This window comes from Sylvia atricapilla, chromosome 1 (genome assembly GCF_009819655.1).
Source record: "Sylvia atricapilla isolate bSylAtr1 chromosome 1, bSylAtr1.pri, whole genome shotgun sequence".
Lineage (NCBI taxonomy): Eukaryota > Metazoa > Chordata > Aves > Passeriformes > Sylviidae > Sylvia > Sylvia atricapilla.
Window position 1 is genome coordinate 8,512,188 of NC_089140.1, and position 20,765 is coordinate 8,532,952.

The 20,765-nt window shown below is 37.6% G+C and overlaps 1 protein-coding gene across 2 annotated transcripts in view; it reads right to left on the reverse strand.

Annotated features, from left to right (window-relative positions):
- LMBR1 (limb development membrane protein 1) overlaps positions 1-20,765 on the reverse strand; it is a 67,705-nt gene that overhangs the window by 6,846 nt on the left and 40,094 nt on the right. For both annotated transcript variants that reach the window (XM_066314497.1, XM_066314505.1), the window contains 11 exons: positions 19,135-19,261; positions 18,856-18,924; positions 16,408-16,472; positions 15,251-15,323; positions 9,990-10,070; positions 9,125-9,201; positions 8,815-8,892; positions 8,275-8,348; positions 7,953-8,043; positions 6,386-6,452; positions 1,968-2,129 (listed from right to left, as the gene is read on the reverse strand). In XM_066314497.1, the coding sequence (XP_066170594.1) occupies positions 1,968-2,129; positions 6,386-6,452; positions 7,953-8,043; positions 8,275-8,348; positions 8,815-8,892; positions 9,125-9,201; positions 9,990-10,070; positions 15,251-15,323; positions 16,408-16,472; positions 18,856-18,924; positions 19,135-19,261 (964 nt within the window). The remainder of the gene's footprint in view (positions 1-1,967; positions 2,130-6,385; positions 6,453-7,952; positions 8,044-8,274; positions 8,349-8,814; positions 8,893-9,124; positions 9,202-9,989; positions 10,071-15,250; positions 15,324-16,407; positions 16,473-18,855; positions 18,925-19,134; positions 19,262-20,765) is intronic.

Here is a 20,765-nt window from a genome sequence, read left to right on the forward strand (position 1 = left end):
TAAGAAAAAACTAAGATTCCCTCTTGTTTCATGCACACAGGTATTCAAAAGAACACAGACAATCCAAATTCTACTTTGTGACTGCGGACTTTACATTTGCTGAAGACCAGAATTGATGTTCTACCTCCTGCAAGAACTTCTTCTGGAAAATTCCCTCAGTCTTGTTTAAGTGAGAAAATCCATTACAGTGGACAAGCATGGAAGACCAAGAATCCTAACTTTCCATTGCTTAAATCACAGACTCATGTGATGTGAAGAACCAAGAAAGTCTTGCAATAATTTACCCTGTCACCCACAAAGACCTAAATAATTACGTAAAATATTTCTTTTAAACTATAACATCTTTTTGTAAACTATCCACTGCTGATCTTAATGCCACCGGTGATGACCACTTCTCTAAACTATTTATATGTCTAACTACATTTTTAGGACTACACTATTACTGATTTTTCTCTGTTTCCAGACATTTGTTCTTATCACACAATTCTCTACTGTGAGTGCTAATTCAAGTCTCATATCCCGCCCCAGGCAAGCAGTTATTGCTTTTTTTTGGAGGGGAGAGATGAGGAAAGATGGCAAATTTAGCCATAGTTTATTGAAAAGAGGCATGATGTCAGTCCTTCCTTGCTTGCTACAGTTTCTCTCTGAAGTCTCCTATCAAATCTCTAAAATTAATGATCAAACCAAGAAAGAGTTTCTTATTCATTTTGTGTAGACCACACTGAATGTTTTACTGAAGTGCCATGATGCACAAAGTTAAATTTCCTGCACTGTTGGAATTGCAATTCCAAAAATGCCTGCACTACCAAAAAACCAAAATCTCCTTAGCATTGGCTTATTTGTAGTCCTAATAGGTGAATTTTTTGGTCATAGGCCAATTTTGGTTCTCATTCTTCAAATTCCATGGGACAGTTTTTAACAGACACTGTTTGTGATGTACAGCACTGAAAACAAACCCAGTTTGTGTCAGGAATCTGCACATTTCAGGGTTTGTGACTCCCTACTAGTGTCAAATCCAGTTACCATTACCCTACTATGCCTGCATTTTTCTGTTTGTTAATCTGCCCTCAACATCTGTAATTTTTTTTATTAAACACTTAAATTCTAATTATTTTACAGCATTTTAAATTAATCTTCCCCCAGCACTCTGGGAAGTGCTTGGATTTTGTTTCAGCACCACAAGTCTAAAAGCAGTGAAAACTAACATGAGTAACTTCTAGATGATGCAGACTGAATCCTTAGTTACAAAGAAACACTAAAGTTTCACCATTAATCCTCTCAACTTAAGCAAATACAACTTTAGGGATCTAAAGAGAGAGGAGTTTTGATAATCAGTAGAGATAATATAAGGCAACAACAATTTAAAAATTTATCCTCTTAGTATCAAATATGTTTCAATGCTTTCTGCTATGTTCAAGAAATATCAATGCAAAATTTGATCAAATTTTTGATTATATCAGGTACAGGTGTTACTCAGCCACTTGCCAAGGTTCTGTACATTCTGTACAAAGATTTTTCTGAATAGATATATGAAAAAAAAATCTATTTGAAAAAAAAAAACAACTATGACAACAAAGCAGTTAAGACTTCTGCTAACGATTTTTGGGAAATTAATAAGTTGCTTTAAACACAAAATTAAAAAGCCAACCCATAAACAAGCTGAAGTTTTAATTTGGAATAATAGCTCACAGCAATGAGAATGTTTCTGTGCTCTCCAAAGACTGAAAATCCAACTGGAGATTAATAAGTACCACAGGAATATCATTAAAATCAACATTGTACTTTAGCTCTGGACTCATCAAAAAAACAACAGAACATTATTCATCCTTACAACCTTAACTTAAAGAAATTTCCACCCCCAAAAAATATTCTGTGAGCTGTGACAGAACTATACCAGTAGCATATCAAGGTGTCAAAGGTGGAGAAAGGGAGTGATCAAGCCCAGTGAATTTTCAGGGCTGTGTTACCTAATGCCTTCAGGAGCTCTTCTCGCACAGCAGAAGTGAACTTTCTGACCAGACACAACGTTGTCATGATGGCAAAGAGCAAGTTGTAAGATAACACAATGTAGAAGTTCCCCAGCCAGTTGAACCTTCCAAAGTCTCCAAGGAGATCGAATCTGGTGATTCCTGTTAAATTGCATGCAAGATTTAGATCAAAACATTCAGAAGAAATTTTTTTAGGAAATGCAAAATTTCATTCTATTACATTAACATTTGGATGCACACCGGAAGACACATGGTTAAACAAACAAGACAAGGTTTGTTGGTCACTATATAACTGTAAAACATCTTTATCAAAACGGTTTTTTGAATTTCATAGTAAAGTGCTTGAATAATGGGAGCTGAAATGAATTGTCTATTCTAGAATAGACAATAAAATAGACATATAGAATATAGAATAAAATAGACAACAGAACAGACAAAAGAACTCTTTTTACAATTTCAGTAAATGTAACTAGGAAAAAAATCAGCTTTAGTATGAAAACTACTTGAAACCTCGGTTTCTCTAAAATCCTTCATGGTTCCAGAAAAGAATGAAATGCACACAAATTGCAAACAGCCTATGAGAGTCACAACATCTTATGGTAAACACTAAACCTTTTAAGTGTTCTTCCAGAGCACTGCTTTTGAAACCAAAGTTTAAAGACATCTTTCCAATTGCAGTTTTTCTTCTGGATACACACCCACCACTACAGTCATGGAGCATTTGCACAGAAGGAAAAGAGGCTGAAAGATGGTGCTGACAGGTCTTCTTCACAGGGCACCTCCAGCCCTGACACTCGGGCTTTGTGCTGATCAAAGGCCTGTCAATTACTTATTAAGTGAACAACATTTTTCTGAAACATGGAAACATGAAACATGGCCCTGCAAGCTGTAGGGCCCATTGCAGAAGGCAGAAGAGGAAGAACCACAGGTTGTTTCTTTGCCATGTGTCATGGAGTACTGCACTGAACACGTGGCAGAACATCGAGATGACAGCCACATGACCATTGCCTAGGATTCAAAAGTCACTGTGTTCCCAAAAACCTTTGGCACAGGTGGTGTCAGAGGGAAGCGTGCCCTCACAACAGTGCAAAAGCAGGAAGCTGACCTTGTCCCAGAACTCAAATGGCAGCAGCAAATGAGGCAACCACAAAGTAGCCCTGGCTCTGAAACTCCCGAAAGCTCCTGATTTTCTATCATCTTACCTTGAAAGCGTTTTGCGGCTCTTAAAAACTGACTTCAAAAGTGATAATAAATGAAGAGACAGAATTAAAGGTCGGCTACACTTCTCCCAAGGGTAAACCTGACACTTAGGAATCTCACTGTACCTGGATACCTAACACTTGTAAACCAGCTATCACAATGTTAAAAGATACACACACTTGTTTTATGCAGCATCAGTCACTTAAATTAAAACATGGGAATTGAATTTGGTATCTAAGGAAAAAACACTGAAATGAAAAGACGAAATTTCAAAGGATTAAACAAAACAATCACTGATCAAAACAGCAAAAGAGGCAGGGAGAAATACTAAAAAAAGCACAGAAGGTCTTAGCACAGAAAGAAGAAACCGGCTGTCTGAATTAACTGGCAAAGATATGAAGGACAATAAACACAGAGCTGCTTTCCCACTTGAAGGAAAACAGTCTCCTTAACATTTCCAATGCAGCAGTTTTAGTCAGACTGTGGAGCCACATGAAAATTAAGGAACTTAAGTCAGGTTTGAATGTACAGGCTTCCAAAACTTTAAAGGAAAAGGAACAAAATAGGCAGAGCACTGGAATTCTCTGGAAAAGGAATAACATTCCTTGACACATAGAGATCCAGAAGAACAGTGAGCCACGGAGCAGTGTTACAAGGACAAACAGAAATGAACCCTGACACTTCTGTTAGAGTAGGTGGGAAAATTATTGTCCATAAATTACATCCAATTTCTTTTTCCAAACACAAAAAAGTCACTGCTCATCAGAAAAGTGACACAGTAACAGTCTGTAAATGCATGGGCGAAAAAGGTTAAAAAGGTTTTGATTACTTTCTTACAGAAGCAGTATCTACCCAGCCCACAGAGAAAAAAACAACAGGATTTTTAATGACTCTTCAGTAATTGAATAAAAACTTCCATATCTAGTGGCACAAATATATATACACAAAAGCTGATGAAATTTTACCAAATAAACTATTACAGAATTCTCCAGGTTAAAAACAAATAATACGTTTTAGACAGCACACACGAATAAATGTAAAATCCCCATTTACTTGCATGTAATACGCAAGTGTAGGAAAACTTCCACACAGAGTGTTCAATTTTCTCTGGAATTCTTTGATTCTGTATTCTTGACTATTAAGTGCCTTGTTCCCAATTTTTTTCTCTGTGATTAGCAATATGGTGCTGGTGGGAAACATTAGTAAAGGGCTACTAAAAGGCTGAAAAGTTCTGGGAAAATATGAGGTAACTCAGTTTAGATTTAAACTTTCCTGGCATTATAGAAGAATGACAGATTAGACATATCCACCACCTACATATCTAATTAGAATGCTATGAAACATGTAAGAAACTATTTCCATTTTGAAAAGTTGAAAAAGGTCAGCGCATGTATTAGATAACTTTTGCTTTTTCACCTTTCCCATAAGGATAAAGTCTCATCTTTTCTGTATAGTCTAGAATCTCGCTTTTTTAATAAAGTGAAAAGACTATGAATCTGCTTAACATATTTATTTCTTTTCATCTATTCAGTGCCACAGGGTGGTGGCATGTAGTGCAACACACATTGATATTTCTGCAAAGCACCACATGACTCACTGTACTCTAATACACTCTATTAATCCTGTTTGGACAGCTGTGACTGTGCATTTGTTAGCTGTGTGTTAATTGTTCCATCTTTTTTCTTCTTTTATTTATCTCTATGGCAAACTATTCAGGAATTTCACTTGTTAGTCTGGTTTTTAAGTGAGTTTTACCATTAATCTGTTTCCTATGAGACAACAATGGACCCAGCATGTACACTGACTGCCACAGAATCTGGTTATTACCAACTGGTAATCTCATGGATCATTAACAATTAATTTTATTTTCTTTTAAACAAGTCTTGAATGCAGTAATTTAGTGGACACAAACTTATGTTACAATTCTATTCTAAAACTGATTTTTCTGTGTAACATCTGGCTCCACATGCTAGAACCATTTCACTTCTTAGACCTTTATCAGACTGGTTATATTTTAAAACTGCACTGCTTTAAGTACTCAAATTACTCTTTTGCATTTTTGTGGAGTTTTACTACAGATTTTTTTTTAAAAGTTCTAGAATGTCTATTTTAAAATTCAACACTCCAAAATGCATTACAGAAGGTTTTTCATTTACTATAGAAATTATTTACAATTTATTAAAATGCCTCATTTGTAGATATATATAGAGAGTATGAAAATATACAGTATAATTTACTGGAAAACTATGAACTACTCTTGCTTCAAAAGTATTCCCCCTGAAAGGAAAACCAGCTACAGAACTATTGAGCACACACTGCTGGTCTGTGGGTCTGAGCTCAAACTTCTAAGGTTGTACTTAAGACTTGTACAGCCCGAGGTAAAGGTTTTTGTTTTGTTCTATATAATGTTCCCAATGAAATTCACATTAGCTACAACGATTCTGTACTACTTAAAACATGTAACAGCCTTGCAATTTAACTACAAGGATTCAAGCTGAAGATTGCCTAATTAAAGTGAAAATACAACACGTCTTTCCAACTGGTTAAAACAGCTTAACTACTTCAAATGCTACTGCCAATCCTTAGCAATAAAGTCAGGAGTTCTTTAGTTCTGCTATGGTAGACTCCAAATTGTTAAATTTGAAAAATTAAGTTAACAAAAATACAAGTATATTACTGTAGGGAAAGTGAAAGTAGCCTGGTATCACCGCTGATTTAAAAACTTAAAAAATCAAGAGTCGTTAACTGTTTTTTAAAAGCCATTTGCACTCAGTTTACCTCAAATTTCAGACACCAAACCCCAAACATATTTTTTGACAGGAACTAAGAACTAATTTCACAGCTAACATGAAACTATTTCATACTGCTCTGGACAATCCGTTTTCCTATCTTTTCATCTTACAATCTCCTGTTTTGAGATGTTTAAAATCTGACCTTTTTGAAATAATATATTCTCTTCAAAATGCTTATCTTTTTAGAAAGTATGTTCTGCAGTTCATGTAGAAATGTTCATGTACATAGATATATGTTCAACAAACATGTAGAAATGAAGGTCACAGATACATGCTCTTTCCACTGAAAGTGATAGCAAATTGCATACACACTATGGGAAGTACAGCTACTGGTTCTTTTTTCTCATATTTTTTGAAAATTCAATTAAAAAACCTTTATTATGATGTTACTTGCATTTCACTTACCCAGTGTCCTTGACATCACTGGCAAAGCAGAGCTCAGCACCAAGATTGAGACACAGTTTCCAATTATCTGTTTGAAAATGACAAACAGCATTTAAATGATAAATGAGATTGCTGAAGGGAACACAAAGAAAAACAGTGGTCAAGATGAAAAAGAAGAATTCTTAAAAGGCACATTCTTCAAATTGAACCTAAAGCAATTTACAGTAACATATTGTTAGTCTTGCTGACTTTGTCACTCCTCTCCACATGGTGTTAAACAACACGAAGACGATCCAAGAAAAAAAACCAAATATGTATTTATGTGCTTTTAATCAAAGTGTTATGTACGCTCAGATTCAAAATTATTCAAAACAACCGTGTTGCAAAGCATCAACTGTTTACTTACTTCCCATGAATCTTTTGTAAAAGAACAATTCCATGGGCTTAGAATGGATGACTGATATATCAGCTTAAGCCTTGGACATAACTGCTTGCAGGATTAGCACTATTTAAAAAATTACAACAAAGAGCTTCCTTTCAATTCAATGCCTGTTGTCTACTTTAAATAATACGAAAAAATTCACAGCTGTTAGATTTTACTCTTGTTCTTGTAAAGCCTTTAAAAAGAGTAATTGAAAATTTCTTTCACAAGGGATCATTTTCTTCAGGTCTACTTCTATCAGAAGCCAAAAGAAGGAAAAAAAAAAAAAAAAAAAAAAAAAAAAAAAACCAAAAAACAAAAAAACCCACAACTTGAAAGTAGATAGACATTTGTACATTTTCTATTTATTTCCACACTATTCCTGACTTACTGTAAACAATCAATAGGAAATATTAAGAACATTTCAGCTCTCTACTACTTAGTACTCTAATTGTTCTGTGTGCATACCCCAATTTCTCACTTCCAACAATTCGTTGTAAAAGCATCTTAATCCATTACTTTTAAAAAAATACATATATAGAAACAATGAAACATACTGAAAAGACAATTAAATTCAACATCTGTTCCTTGGTTTCTGATCACTTCCCCATGTGAGCTGTGGGAATATTTTGCCAAAAACCTAGACACGTTCCTCCAAATTAAGTAACAGCATTGGTAATTCTAAAGCCAGCGCTAAATTATACAAAGTCAAATTAGCTTCAGATTGCAAGATGTTGCTGAAAAGCCGTCCTCAGTCTTAGTTTCATTATTCAAATTTGAATTACTTTGTCTGTATTACTTTTAGCAACCACGTTGTTCAGATCTCAAACAAGCTCCCTGAAGTACAGTTAACACAATCAAAGTTACTCATTAGCAATAAGTTCCCTTTGAAGGAAGTTCTTTCACTTGCTTTTCTATAGCCAGCTAACAAGCTCTGACATTCCTGGCTTTTTACAAGTGAATGGATGCCATCCAAACTAAACAGAGCACATCCTTTTTCCCACTCATTCAGCATTTTGACAACCTTCCAGTTTGTGTTTACGAAGCTTACAAACAAATACTGATCACAGCAAATGAGCCATTCAGGGCAATTACTAAGAGAGTCAGTTTGTCTTGGGTGGCAAGAAAGACAGGAGGGAGCCATCCCCATCCCAGACTGTACCTTACCTTTGTCATAGTTGTGTCATCTTTCCTAGGAGTGAAATTCTCAAAAAAACGAAGACTGTAGAAGCCGACGACAGAAGATACCATAAGATAGCTGTGAGAATCAAGGAAAAAAGGAACCTCCAAGGAATGCAAGTTTCACTCAAGTTCTCGGCAGTCTCCTGAAAGTCTTAAGAACTAAAGAAAAAAGAAACAAACACTTCAAGTGTTTGAGAAGGACTGACCTATCTTTCTTCTTTCCAAGCTAGTGTCTTGTGTATTACCGGTGTCCCAGAAAACTAGACAGAATACTTGTTAACAGACAGAATTCTTTAAAAAAGGATACAAAATCAAAATGATTTCAAGTGCTGCTCCCACAAAGCCAAAGGTGGATAAGGAGGCATTTCCTATTCCAGGTCCCTACAAGAAAAAAGGTATTTTGAATAATAAAATGAGATACGTGCAACAGTTCATAAAGTTAACTTCTACCAAGAACAGAACATGCAACACCTTACATGAAATACAGCCTTTTCTCAATTCAGTGTTTCAGGGGCATTCTGATGTCCCACCCTCCGAGCTCCCCCACCCCATGCAATGGCACCAGCAGCCTTCAAACTGCAGTGAAATGTATTGCAAAGACAGAACTGCAAACTCCAGATTACTGATCTGTTTTACTGCACCACTGTATCTACATTTTAGTAAGAACTCACTATAACATGACATGTAATAAATGTTTGTGTGGGCACAGGAATGAAACCTAGAAGCAAAGTCAAGGTCAAGGCTCATTAGTTTCCATGTTATTAAAGCAAAAGCTCTCAGTTGTACTTCTGCAAGGCCTCCAAAGCTTTACTAAAATTATAAAAATTGTAAGAGAAGATTACTTTACCCTTGATCCCTTTGGCATTGCAGTCTCATCAACCAACAGGTAAAGAATGTTGAGAGCGACTAAAAGAACTGAAAAGGACTATAAGAAAGCAGAAACAGTCTTGTTATTGAAAAATATTCTGCATTTCTAAAATCTACACATTTATCCTCACCAGATTCCATAATGTCAAGTGTTTTTTTTTAAACGGTGAAGAAAAGAATACCAAGATTGTTGCTTAAACACTCATTACTCAAAAAATTTAAAACTTTTCCCTCAAATAACCAAAGAACTCTTCATACATTTTGCTGGGGAGAAAAAAGAAAATTCTTACTGTCTGAATCAGGAGCAATATCATGACAGCTGGATAAACTAAATTCCTTTCCCAAGCAGAAGCTTTTTTCCTCCGTTCTGTTCAGAAGAGAAAAAAAAACATAAGCCAAATACCATAGATCATCTTTGAATAAAACAAGTAAGAATCATTCAGCTATCTATAAGCTCCCCTATAAGTCACAACATCAAACTGGAACAAACATCAACGAGTTCATAAGAACATCCACCCTGTACAGCTGTACAAAGCAATGGCGAAAATATGAAGCCTCTCTAGAGGAAGGCTGGGGAGACAGAGGCAAGCAGATTTTTTTTAGAGGCATGTTTCCTGGTAACTTTTTTCTTCCCCTAGCACATAGCAGTTCCATGAGGTTTAAAATCCACTGAATTTACAAATACACGGTTTACATGTGTATTTTAGCATGACTTAAAGAGACAGAACAGAATTTCAGATATTTAAATAGTATTTTCCCCTTGTAAGGTAGGAAAGACAGAACTAACTTCACTGCACATCCATTTAGCACGCGCAAGAAAAGAAAACAGTTTGAATTTTACGGAAATAATTCAAGCACAAAAAGGAAAGTAATGCCCTAGATTAGCTCAAATACTCATAAGCATATTATACATGAAAAGCTCCATGCAAAGAAGTGTTACAATTTCTCTAAAATGATGTTAAAAGTAAGATTTAAATCAGACTCCTTACTTAATTTTTTTTGTGGGAGAGGTGCAATGATTTTACGTGATATATTTGCAAATACACAAATTTGGTTAAGAACAAACTGGAATCAATCAAGCAACTGCTCCGAACTAAATACCCTAAGGTCATTTAGTGAACTACAATCTACATGAAACACTATAAAATTCATTACCTAGGTTTGTTTTCTTGCTTTTCACTTTTTCAAGCTCACGTTCCAACTCTACCGTCTGGTATTCCACTGTGGAAGATACACCTTTTAAAACAAAAGACATGATTTTTCTTTTGGAGGTGACTGCAAGGCACACAGGGACAGTTCAGATTTAGGAAGCATCACATTAGCACTTGTGACTTTAAACTGCAGGTGTTTTTGAGACTCTTCAAGTACTTTTCCAAAACAGCAGAGTCTACCCAGAAGAGCTCAGCACAGAGGTTTCAGCATCATCTCCTGTGATCCCAGCCTGTTCTGCTGATACTGAACTTTCACACAAGTCCAATGACCAGTCACAGTGTGACAGACCCAATGTCTCAAGTCCCTCATTCTTAAATCCTTACATGATTCTTGTACCAAGATATAAAGAATCCCTGGGTGCCCTTCAGGAGTGTTGTTATTTAGCAGAAGTGGACCTTTGTCTTTAAAGTGGCCAGAGCTCCAGATTCAGCTTCTGCTCCTCCCTCCCTTTCCTCAGCAAGCTCAGTTTCCATACTGCTGACCTGCTTGCTAATGGATCTTCTGCTCATACCAGTTTTTCTGTTCCAACCCTCTATGCCACAATCAGATATTCCCACAGCCAACACATGAGACCAACCTCTTCCACTTTCCAGTTCACAACATACACATCACTGTTGTGCAACTCCTCATACTTTGTCCTGTACATCAGCTTAGCCCTGAAAAACCATAATATTAATTCCTTTCTTCCTAGTAAGTTCCTATTAGAAGTTGCTCATCAACTTTTCTTCCTATCTCTACACAGCCATGAAGAAACTCAGCCCATTTTCTCTCTCCATCCTTTTTCTCTTCAATAGTTCTTTCTCTTCCAACCACTCCTATGTCCCAGTGCAAGCACACTGGGTTTCCATTCTTGATGCCAGTTCCTTTACAAACCCTGCAGTGTTCAGGCACTGACACAGCTCTGCAATGCTGACTGGAGATCTGTTGTTTCAGTTCCTATCTCAATATTTCTGTTTTAGCTTTCACTCTCTGCAATCCCAACCTGGAAATATTCTGCCTGGGATAAGTCAGAAACACTCTCCATGCACCTTTGTTCAGAAATAAAAAGGGATCAAAGCGGGGCAATCCCACCTGAAAATAAGTTAAGGGCTCATATTCTACCTGTCTATTCCAGGCCAATTTCACTCTGCAATAACACACCATGGCAGTGACAGTTCAAGTCCTTTCTGTTAAAAGTCCTTTCTGTTGTTGTTTTGCTGATTTACATTCACACCCTTCACCTGCTGGCCATTCCCTATCCTTGGGCCCACCTTTGGCTGTGGGCGAACCTGTAAGAGCACCATGCTCCACTTACTTTTTTTGAAATTGTCCCTAATAAATTAATATGAGATTAATATTCTTGTCCAGGCTTTTATCTCATATCTTTATCCCTTGCCTACAAAATCAAAACAGCACTTAGGCTGCTGGCACAGCAACACTACTTTGTAGTCCAGTCTCATTATTTCCTTATTTTCTGATGTCTCCTCATCTATCTAGCAACTTCAATATAAGAAAAAAGGTGACTGTCTTTAATCCAGACTCTTAAATACTGCTTTGTTCAACGCAGTCAAATCACCAGTGAAACATCCAACTGTTTAAAATTTTAAATGTTTAATCAAATTAACTGAATGTTTCTTCCACACATTTTTGCATATAACACGTAACTTCTATGCCATGTGTAAACATTTATCTTGACAGTGACATAATGAGTATGGGGTAATATTTACATGGCTCCAAATATATTTCTAATCTCAGGACTATCCAGTAAGATCTAAGACAGTGTTCCATTACAACATCTTATCACTAGAAGTGCCTGAAATACACATCAGTTTCATTTCTCAGTGTTTTTTTGTTTGTTTGTTTGGTTTTTTTAATTAATCATAATACCCAAGTTTTCAGAAAAAATCTTTTTAAAAGCCCAAGCTAATTATCACTATAAAAAGAAGCTTAAGTGATGATGCATTCCCCCAAAAAGAGTCTAAATCATCTGTTTCATGGAATGACTAATTACTGTTAGGTGGGAGAAAGGACAGCTATAGAGCTCAGTAGGAAAAGAACTTTCACGGAAGCAGTTGAGCAAGAAGGAAAACTCAAGTCAGCGTCTGACCTTTTCTTCTTTTCTGTAACTGATTTAGGAGTCTCTGAGGAAAAGCTCAGTTCAATATATATATATATATTCTTTTTTCTTCCCTCAGTATAAAAATCCAGAGCTCAAAACACTGATTTCATGGGAGTCTATCCAACAAATCAGCGTCATCACAGTAGGTCCCTAAGACACAGGTCAGTAGAAATTCTGAATCATATCTACGTGCTGTTGTAGTTCCTCCTTAAAAATAGCTGCAAACAACAGGTTGCTATACAAAAGGATATTTTACGAGAGAGGCAAAGTTTCAGATCAGTCAAAAGAGTATTTGAAAAGGATGCAGCTAAATTCTTAAAAGCTTTCTAACATTAGCTTTATTTCAAACACGCACAAAGTTCAATGTCAGCGCTGTCTAGCCAATAAATCAAATTGGTAGACGAGACTTGTTTGGACTAGCAATGAAAAGTTAGAAGGGATTCTCCAAGAAAGCCACAAAGCAGCTCATTTAAGGTCAATTTAACGGTATTATTCTGTTTTTCTTCCAGCCCCGACATAAGATTTCAGTACCTCAAAGGAAATTGTAAGAGTATCTATTTGCATTCCCCCAAGGTGATTGGCAGTTCACCACCAATTAGTTCAAAATTACACTGTTACTAGTGTGCAATAAAAACAACACCTTTCATCTTTCTTACATAGGTAAGGATACCTTCAGAGCCAATAACTTTGATCAAGTAAGTATTTTTGATCCTACCCCACCCGTCTCTTTGGATTCAGGAAAACTAATAGCTGAAGGCAACTTTTTTCTTTTAATATAAAAAAGTCCCAGCTTTATTCTTCGACTGTAGGAGTGATGTGGGTACTGAAATATAATACACTGGAAACAAACATATTCCCAAAGCCCAGTATCTCTTCAATAGATAAAAATACTAGGGTAGATAACACAATCAAACTTTCCCCTCCCTTCCCCTCCAATTTTCAGTTAGACACTGGAAATACCTGAGGAGGAAGAAAATTGGTTCCCACAAAGAAGATCTACAGTTTCACAGATAGATTTATTTTCAAATATGAAAAGCTGTACAATCATCAAGTATCACTTAAGCCTCTGCTCTGGTCTTCTCCATTTTAATAAAAAGTCAACTCTTTAGTTATACATATAAATAAAGTATATATTTCAGAGCACTTTACTGCAAACCTGCCCAGCAGGGTTACTTAAGCACCATGAATTTCCACCACCAACACTGTGGAAGAGTTGCAACAGCAATGGCAGAGGAAGTGTGTAGCTGAATATATCTGCTGTGACACAGCAACAAAGAGACAATTTGTGTGCTAGAACACAGATTATGGCCTCTAACATCACAGCATGACATTTATTGATGTAATTAGCACCATGCCCATTTATACACACATTTTAAAATACAATGCCATTCCCTCAGCTTTGGAAACAGGGAATTCAGTTCCTCTCCTGTCTCAGGATATTTAAGCCCCATGTCTTTCACTGCTCAAGAGCAGGCTGGTGAGTTCTCCATGGAACATGGGTGGGCTGCAGTTCCACTTTTCACTGAATACCAAGCCATGTGCTGGAAGTGAATCCAGTCTCTGGAGTTAGGGGAGTCCCCAGCACACACCCTAAATCTACACCCAGTCAGTAGACACCTACACACAGCCTAGGAACACTCCACAAATGTAAAGAAACTACAATGTAAGCAACTGTTGAGAGACTTCTGCAAGAAAAAGAGCAGCCAAGCATCACCTAAATAATCACATTCCCCCCATGAATAGCATACTCCTCTCTGCACTACTTCCAATAGATTTCTGAATAACTATTGGGTTATTGCTCTGTGTTGTACACAAGCAGAATCACCATGACAACATAAAATATTCAGTAACTAATATTTTACAGTTCCCAGCTAACATCAAACACACAGAATTATTATCACTACCCCATCACAACTTCAAAGACACTCACTGCATGCACCTTTTTGTGTGCCTGTGTGTGAATGCACATACATACATGTGTCACTATAAATACCTGAAAAGGTGAATGTTACTTTGAAACTGAAGTGATGGCTGATTTCAGCACAAAAGTCACTACTCCTCCACAGATTCTAAACACTGGAATAAAGATGACCACCTCTGCTATCAAAGGTACTTCCTTCTCCTGACCAAACAACTTTGAAAGGAGACTGAGACCTCAGAGAAGTAAAGATTGAGATATATAATGGAAGACTGAAAAGCAGGAGAGAAAAAGCAAAAAATTTAAAAAATTAAGGCTAAAATAAGTCATCATGACACATACATTGTTGTGCTGTCTCACATGAAAATTCTTTGGTTTTTGAAACTGCAGTAATTGTATAAATTATGGATGGATGGATCCATACAGTTAAAAGCAAGTCAGAAGATTTGTACAACACGATTTCCAGGTTTATAGAACCAATACATTTTCCATAATTGGTGCCTGCCATGTTGCAACACTCCTTTCTATTCTAAGTCAAGCTTCATATTGCTTTTTAAATAAATTATAACAGAAACATCTCATCAAGAAATGCAAAATTGTAAGACTAAATACAGTAAGTCTAAGAACATTTTTGTAATTACTAATTTTCATTACTTATTAAAAGAATGTTTTTAATTATTAGATTCACCAAACAACTCCTAGAATATAAAGAAGTGGTCTGATTTTAATGGATTACTACCTAAGATTTTAAATAATAATAAACTGAAACAAAAAATCTCCAAATTAAACACAAAACTCATATTACAGGAAGTCAAGCCTCTTGCTAATGTAAGTTCATTGTCCTTCACACAAGGCTGAAACAGAGTCATTTACCAGCCCAAGCTATTTTGCAGTAAGGGCAGTTGGTCTGGACAACTACTCAATTGTGCTCAGGCTCAGAACATTCCCCTATTAGAGAGCTGACAATTAAAAAATAATTTAAAAACCCCAAAGCAAATCACACATAGCACAAGAGGTAATCTTGGAAAATCGATGAGGAAATGCACACCTGGAATATTTGTTACAGGCTAAGATGGTGAAATTTTCTGTTTTGAGAGAAGAGACTGCACAGTGAGACCAACACTCCTGACCAGAACCACTCAAAACACTGCATGTGAAACAGTACCATTACAGGTACAGCATACATACCATTAAGCTTCCTCTGAATTGCTTCTTCCTCTAAAGTGATGATATACATCTGCTCATCTAGGTCTTCCAGGATCTGTATTTGGAAACAGAAACATGAACTGAGTCTCAGAGACACTTGTTTTCCTGACTGCACTTACATAATCAGATTCACTTTGTTCCTGTAACCTGTACTTTAAATGTACTATCTACAACTTAACAATAGTGACACAAATAAGAACTCCCCAGAAGATAATTCCATTGTGTTATATTGTTGTATCTTTACTGTAAGCAAAGTTATCTCAAAGTTTTTATTTCAAGTTAAGGCTTTAATGTTCAGTTTCAATCTAAAGAGACAGAACAGTATGTCTGACCTACATTCAAATCATATCAACCTTCACACCCAATTTAAACAAAAATAACTAAAGATTTTGAAAAATTGTATTAAAAACCAACTTTTCACATAAGCCAGTATTTCATGCAAATATAAATTGCTATTGGAAGCTAAAACAAAATAAATGAAGTGAGTCTGCCTCAGCTACCAGGTGCTTTGAGACAAAAGATAAAAATAATAGGTATTTTCTTCGTAGTTCCAGGGTTGAACTGACTACTGAAAAGGAATGAAATATCTATGTGCACCCAAATTTCAGTAAATACAAACTAGGACATGCAACACTGAAGTCACTAGAGCACTTGTATGTGGTACAAACTTCTCCCTTCCCTCACAGCATTCAGAACATGAAGCAAAGAGCATCTGTGTGTAACAAGCTCTTAAAGATGACAACTACCCACATTTCACCCATCTGTGTGTACCTCCAGGTACCCTTCTTGTTTCCAGACTTTGTTTGCACTTGTATTCTTTGCTCCTGAACTCAGAAATGCCCACACTTTCCAGGCATTGGTAAAACACAGCAGGAAATACTGGTAATAAATACTATTAGTAGCATTGACATAAATTGAAGAATCAGAGGAAGTCTGCATTATTATAAGAAAAACTTGGAAAAAAGCAGACTTTTGTGCTACATGAAAAACGTGAAACAAGTACATCAACAGTGGTTATAGAAATTCCAATGAACTGAAGAGTTGTGTAGAACTGTAAGCATTCTAGAAGAAAATACCCAAATACCATCATTCTACCTTCTCACAGGTAGCACAGCAGGACAGAACTGTGTAGCACTTACTGTCGGCTTCACCAGCAGCTGCCCCATTACTGTGAACATCCGAGAGAGCCCCACTGGTGTGCACACTGCAGGGGAAGGCAGAGCACGCAGAACAGTCATTTGTAACCCAAAAGACCAGGTTTTTATTCGGGTGTTTAGTGTGCTATTCCACATATAACCATTATTTTGGTTTTGAAAAGAACTGCAAGATCTTAAAGCTCCAATATGAACTTTTAAGCATATTGCAATCACAGGAATTTTGAACAAGACAAGTATTTCTCCCCTCCAAGAGCTTAACTGTGATTTTTTTCTTTTGTCAACAAGGAATGCCATGTAATCAGAGATCTTAGACTTGCTCAACTAATTATTTATTTAAAGCATGTGGCACCAGAGGCTTTGTCTTTACTAGTAAATTTAGCAGTGCCAGGATGCATTCCTGGGTTTAAAGACTGGATTGCCTATACCAGTAAATGCTTAGAACTATTCCTGGCATGACTTGCCCTGGGCCAGTTAACACTTTCCCAAATGATTCTCAGTGCAGTTCTGGAGTCCAGGCAGCCCAGGGACCATTATCATGAGCCAAAGCTGCAAAAACACCTGCCAACTGCAATATCCTGGATGGAGTGACACTGGCTGGCCACAGCACTGGAGAACATATCGGGCACATTTCATCTTTTAGCACACAGGTGTAGCTTCAAGGCCAAGATATCCTGAAGCTGCTTTGCTCTGAAAGTTACCCTTCAACTTCCACTGACAGTTGTCTCAGCTAGCAGACTTTAGGTTATTTTCTAGGAAATAACAGCAGGCCTTTCTGATCTTAGCCTGTGATGGTTTTTTAGGAATGATGCATGTATGCTTCTTGGGAGAAAGGCTCAACCATGATAATAGAAAATTATTAGCAGAAAAAAACCAGTTTGGGGAAAACAGCCCTCAAATACTGAAATGCGTCAGAGATGAAGGAATTTGTAACAATATGGATGAGCATGTACATCTATACTTTCCATTATAACAAAACACTGTTGCCAAAAAATTGAGACAGTATCTTATTGTGAGGATTGTATTTATTTTTATTAACTAGTGTTTCACTGTAGCTTTTGCATATTAGAAAAAAAAATACAAGAGCATTCAAAAATCTAACTTAAGCTAGTCTGCCTTTAACGCAGAAGAATCCTGCAGGAAAAGGAGAAAAGTAAAATGAAGTGATGCTCCAAATCACCACTGCAATAGGCTTTACTCAAACACTGCTTCAGCAATTAAACCAGCTGAAGATCTAAAGTTCTACCCCATCAGCTGCCCCACCGCTGTATACTGCCCTTTTACCTACACAGGCCTAACAGCTTGGAGGGCCCTCATCTCAGTGATTTGCTTAAGTTACACATTTCCAAAACGTGGCATTTAGTCACAACAGTATCAGTGAACTGGTTTACAACAGCCCCAGAACAGAGTCTTGAGTTTTCAGCTCTGCTGAAGCAAACTGCGGGGCAGATTTGAAGTTTTGTAAACCCAACTTCTCATGAAAGTGTTCCAACACCTCTGTGAATGCCACTCTGGAACAGCCTGCACAGGACATTGAGAAGTACATTGTGTAATCCTCCCACCTTGCTCCAAAGTGGATTTGAAAACCTGTGCATACAGAGAACCCAAGGAGACTCACTGAGGTCTCTTTCAGAGATCTGTTTAAAGAATATCACAAATGATCATTTCCCAGCCTTTCTCCACAGTGACAGCCCCATGTAAGCTTTGAACCTGACAAGCTTGGAGAAGAGATGAAACCACAGTAATCCAGAAAGGGAGATGTGCTGTCCCTCTCAGCAATTTTCTAGAAATTATCCAAGGGAGGGTCTGAGATTATAAATGGGATTTGGAGCCTTACACTGTGTTTCTTATTCCCCTAAACATGGATGACTGAACTCTGGTTAGGAGCAGTCAGTGTAAGGTTGGGTTTTTACTGCATTTGGTTCAAATGCAATTGTGTAACTGACCTGCAGACTGGCCAGAGACCAGCTGTGTGATTATGAAAACTGGCTGCACTGTCTTCCAACTCCTGCCTATACAGCAACATTTTCAATTACAAAAGGAAGAATGGTAATTTACTGAATATAGGACAAAATGTTCCAAAACCATTTTCTCACCATACCACTGGCCTCCTGCAGACATTTCACTTAAAATTGTGCTTTCCTTTGCAGAATGGAGTCCTTATTTTTCAACTACTTGCTTTAACAAGTTAGAAGTCAAAATTGTGAGATGCAAAGTTTCTCAAAAGTTGAAAATGTAAGGTACCGTTTATTTAAACTTCAGAACCCAAAACTAACAAAATTCACACCTAAATTTAACCAGAGAAAGAAAATCCCACTCAACTTTCACAATCAAAAAGCTTCTTTTAGCCTTAAAAAAAAATGAACACAATACACAAAAAAATCCCCCACCATAATATCATTCATCTTTTAGAATAATGAGGAAAATACTTACACAGAAGTAACAAGCATCCCATCAGTGATATACAGGAATATAAATACGGGAGGTAGAATTCCCAGAGGTCTGTAAAGAAAACATTGAGCACAGCTTTAGCTTATTACCAAGAGGCTACTTATGCCACAGAACTTAACATCAAAATGGTGCTGACTCAATTAAGACACCTTCTTCACAACCTGAGCAATACTCATACACCATGTACTACAAATCCATTTAACTGGAAACCTGCATTTCTGTATTTGCAATGAAACTGGGTGAATTTTATGCATTCCATACCATATAAAGACTCCATACTGGCAGCATCATTGTCTATGAGTGCTGAAGCCACCCATACAATTCCAAGGATAAGCAGTGCAAGAAGAATGAGCATTACAAGGGTTTCCAAAATCCGTGCTCTGATGCCCTGTGGGCAGAAGAGGGGAGAGGGAGGGAAAAAACACAATCAAAAAGTTAGAATAAGGTATTTTCAAACGTTTTTAAAATTACAAATAAATAGCAGATCCTTCTTCCTAAATATATACTCACATTTTATCACGTAGACAAAAGCATAACATGTAATGCACATTTAAAAGGTAGTGCATAAAAAAAAGGAAGTACTTATGGCTTTATAGTGCCCAGATTGCATTTTTCCCCTTAAACCCATAGAAAAACGTTTTAAATTGCATATGCCTTACAGTTCTCATTAATCTCATTATTCCATAAAGTACTCTTTTATACCACACGATTTTTGTTCGAGCATTTTTAAAAGATGGATTACTTTTCTAATACTTTCAGCAAAGAAAGTGGATTAGCAAATTTTTATCTATGATTCCAATCAAGGGAATGGAAAGCCAATTATGGCAAATAGCCAAATGGCCCGGCAAGCATTAAACCCTGCGCAGGAACAACGCAGCAATCGCCTTCCATCCCGCGGGCAGCCGTCAGTCTGCGGAGCCCTCCAGCGGCCGGCCGCGGAGCTGCTGCTCCGGCCGGTCACGGCTCCGGCCACGGCTCCGGCCACGGCTCCGGCCACGGCTCCGGCCACGGCTCCGCTGCTCCGGCCGGTCACGGCTCCGGCCGGTCACGGCTCCGCTGGTCCGGCCGGTCACGGCTCCGGTCACGGCTCCGGCCGCGGCTCCGCTGCTCCGGCCGGTCACGGCTCCGCTGCTCCGGCCGGTCACGGCTCCGCTGCTCCGGCCGGTCACGGCTCCCAGCGCCCCCGCACACAGAGCTCGGGCTGCACAAGCCGGGACCCCGGCATCTGCTCCAGCCTCAACACGGAACAACGCTCCGACAGCGCAGGGCTACATTCTCAAATGTATGTACACCAAATAACACAAATAATCAGATTTATTTCTTACTGGTATCACTAATGTAGCTAATTTTGAGCAATAGTGTGATTGGGATGTTTTCTTCAGGCATTCGGGCCATGAAAGAACCATCAGACTGGTCTCCGAATAACAATTTTACTTCAATTTGCCAGTATACATCTCCAAAAGCAAACCCAACTTGTTTCTCGCACAGGTTCACCCCAGCTTGGGGATATTTCATTGCAAAGACTACTTGATAGGTAAAGGCAGAAAATTTGTTTTACTTTACTATTTTTTTCCCTGTTTTTATCACATCTTTCCTCACTATGTAACTAGGGGGTTACTTAAGGGTAATCTTTATATGACATTTACCCTGAAAATAATGCTCTCTACATAATCACTGCATCCAGCCATAAAGGAGGACCCCAGGCATCCTAACCATGAGCACTGATCTCTTGGAGCACACCAGTTCCTCTCCTTCACAAGTCCTCTGCAGAACAGGAAAACTACCACTGACAACTCACTTCACTCTGCTCAGGGCAGAGAAGTTTTTATATTGCACAGCACACACAGACTAGGACTCACATTCATTTAAAAATACTGAAATAATAATATTTT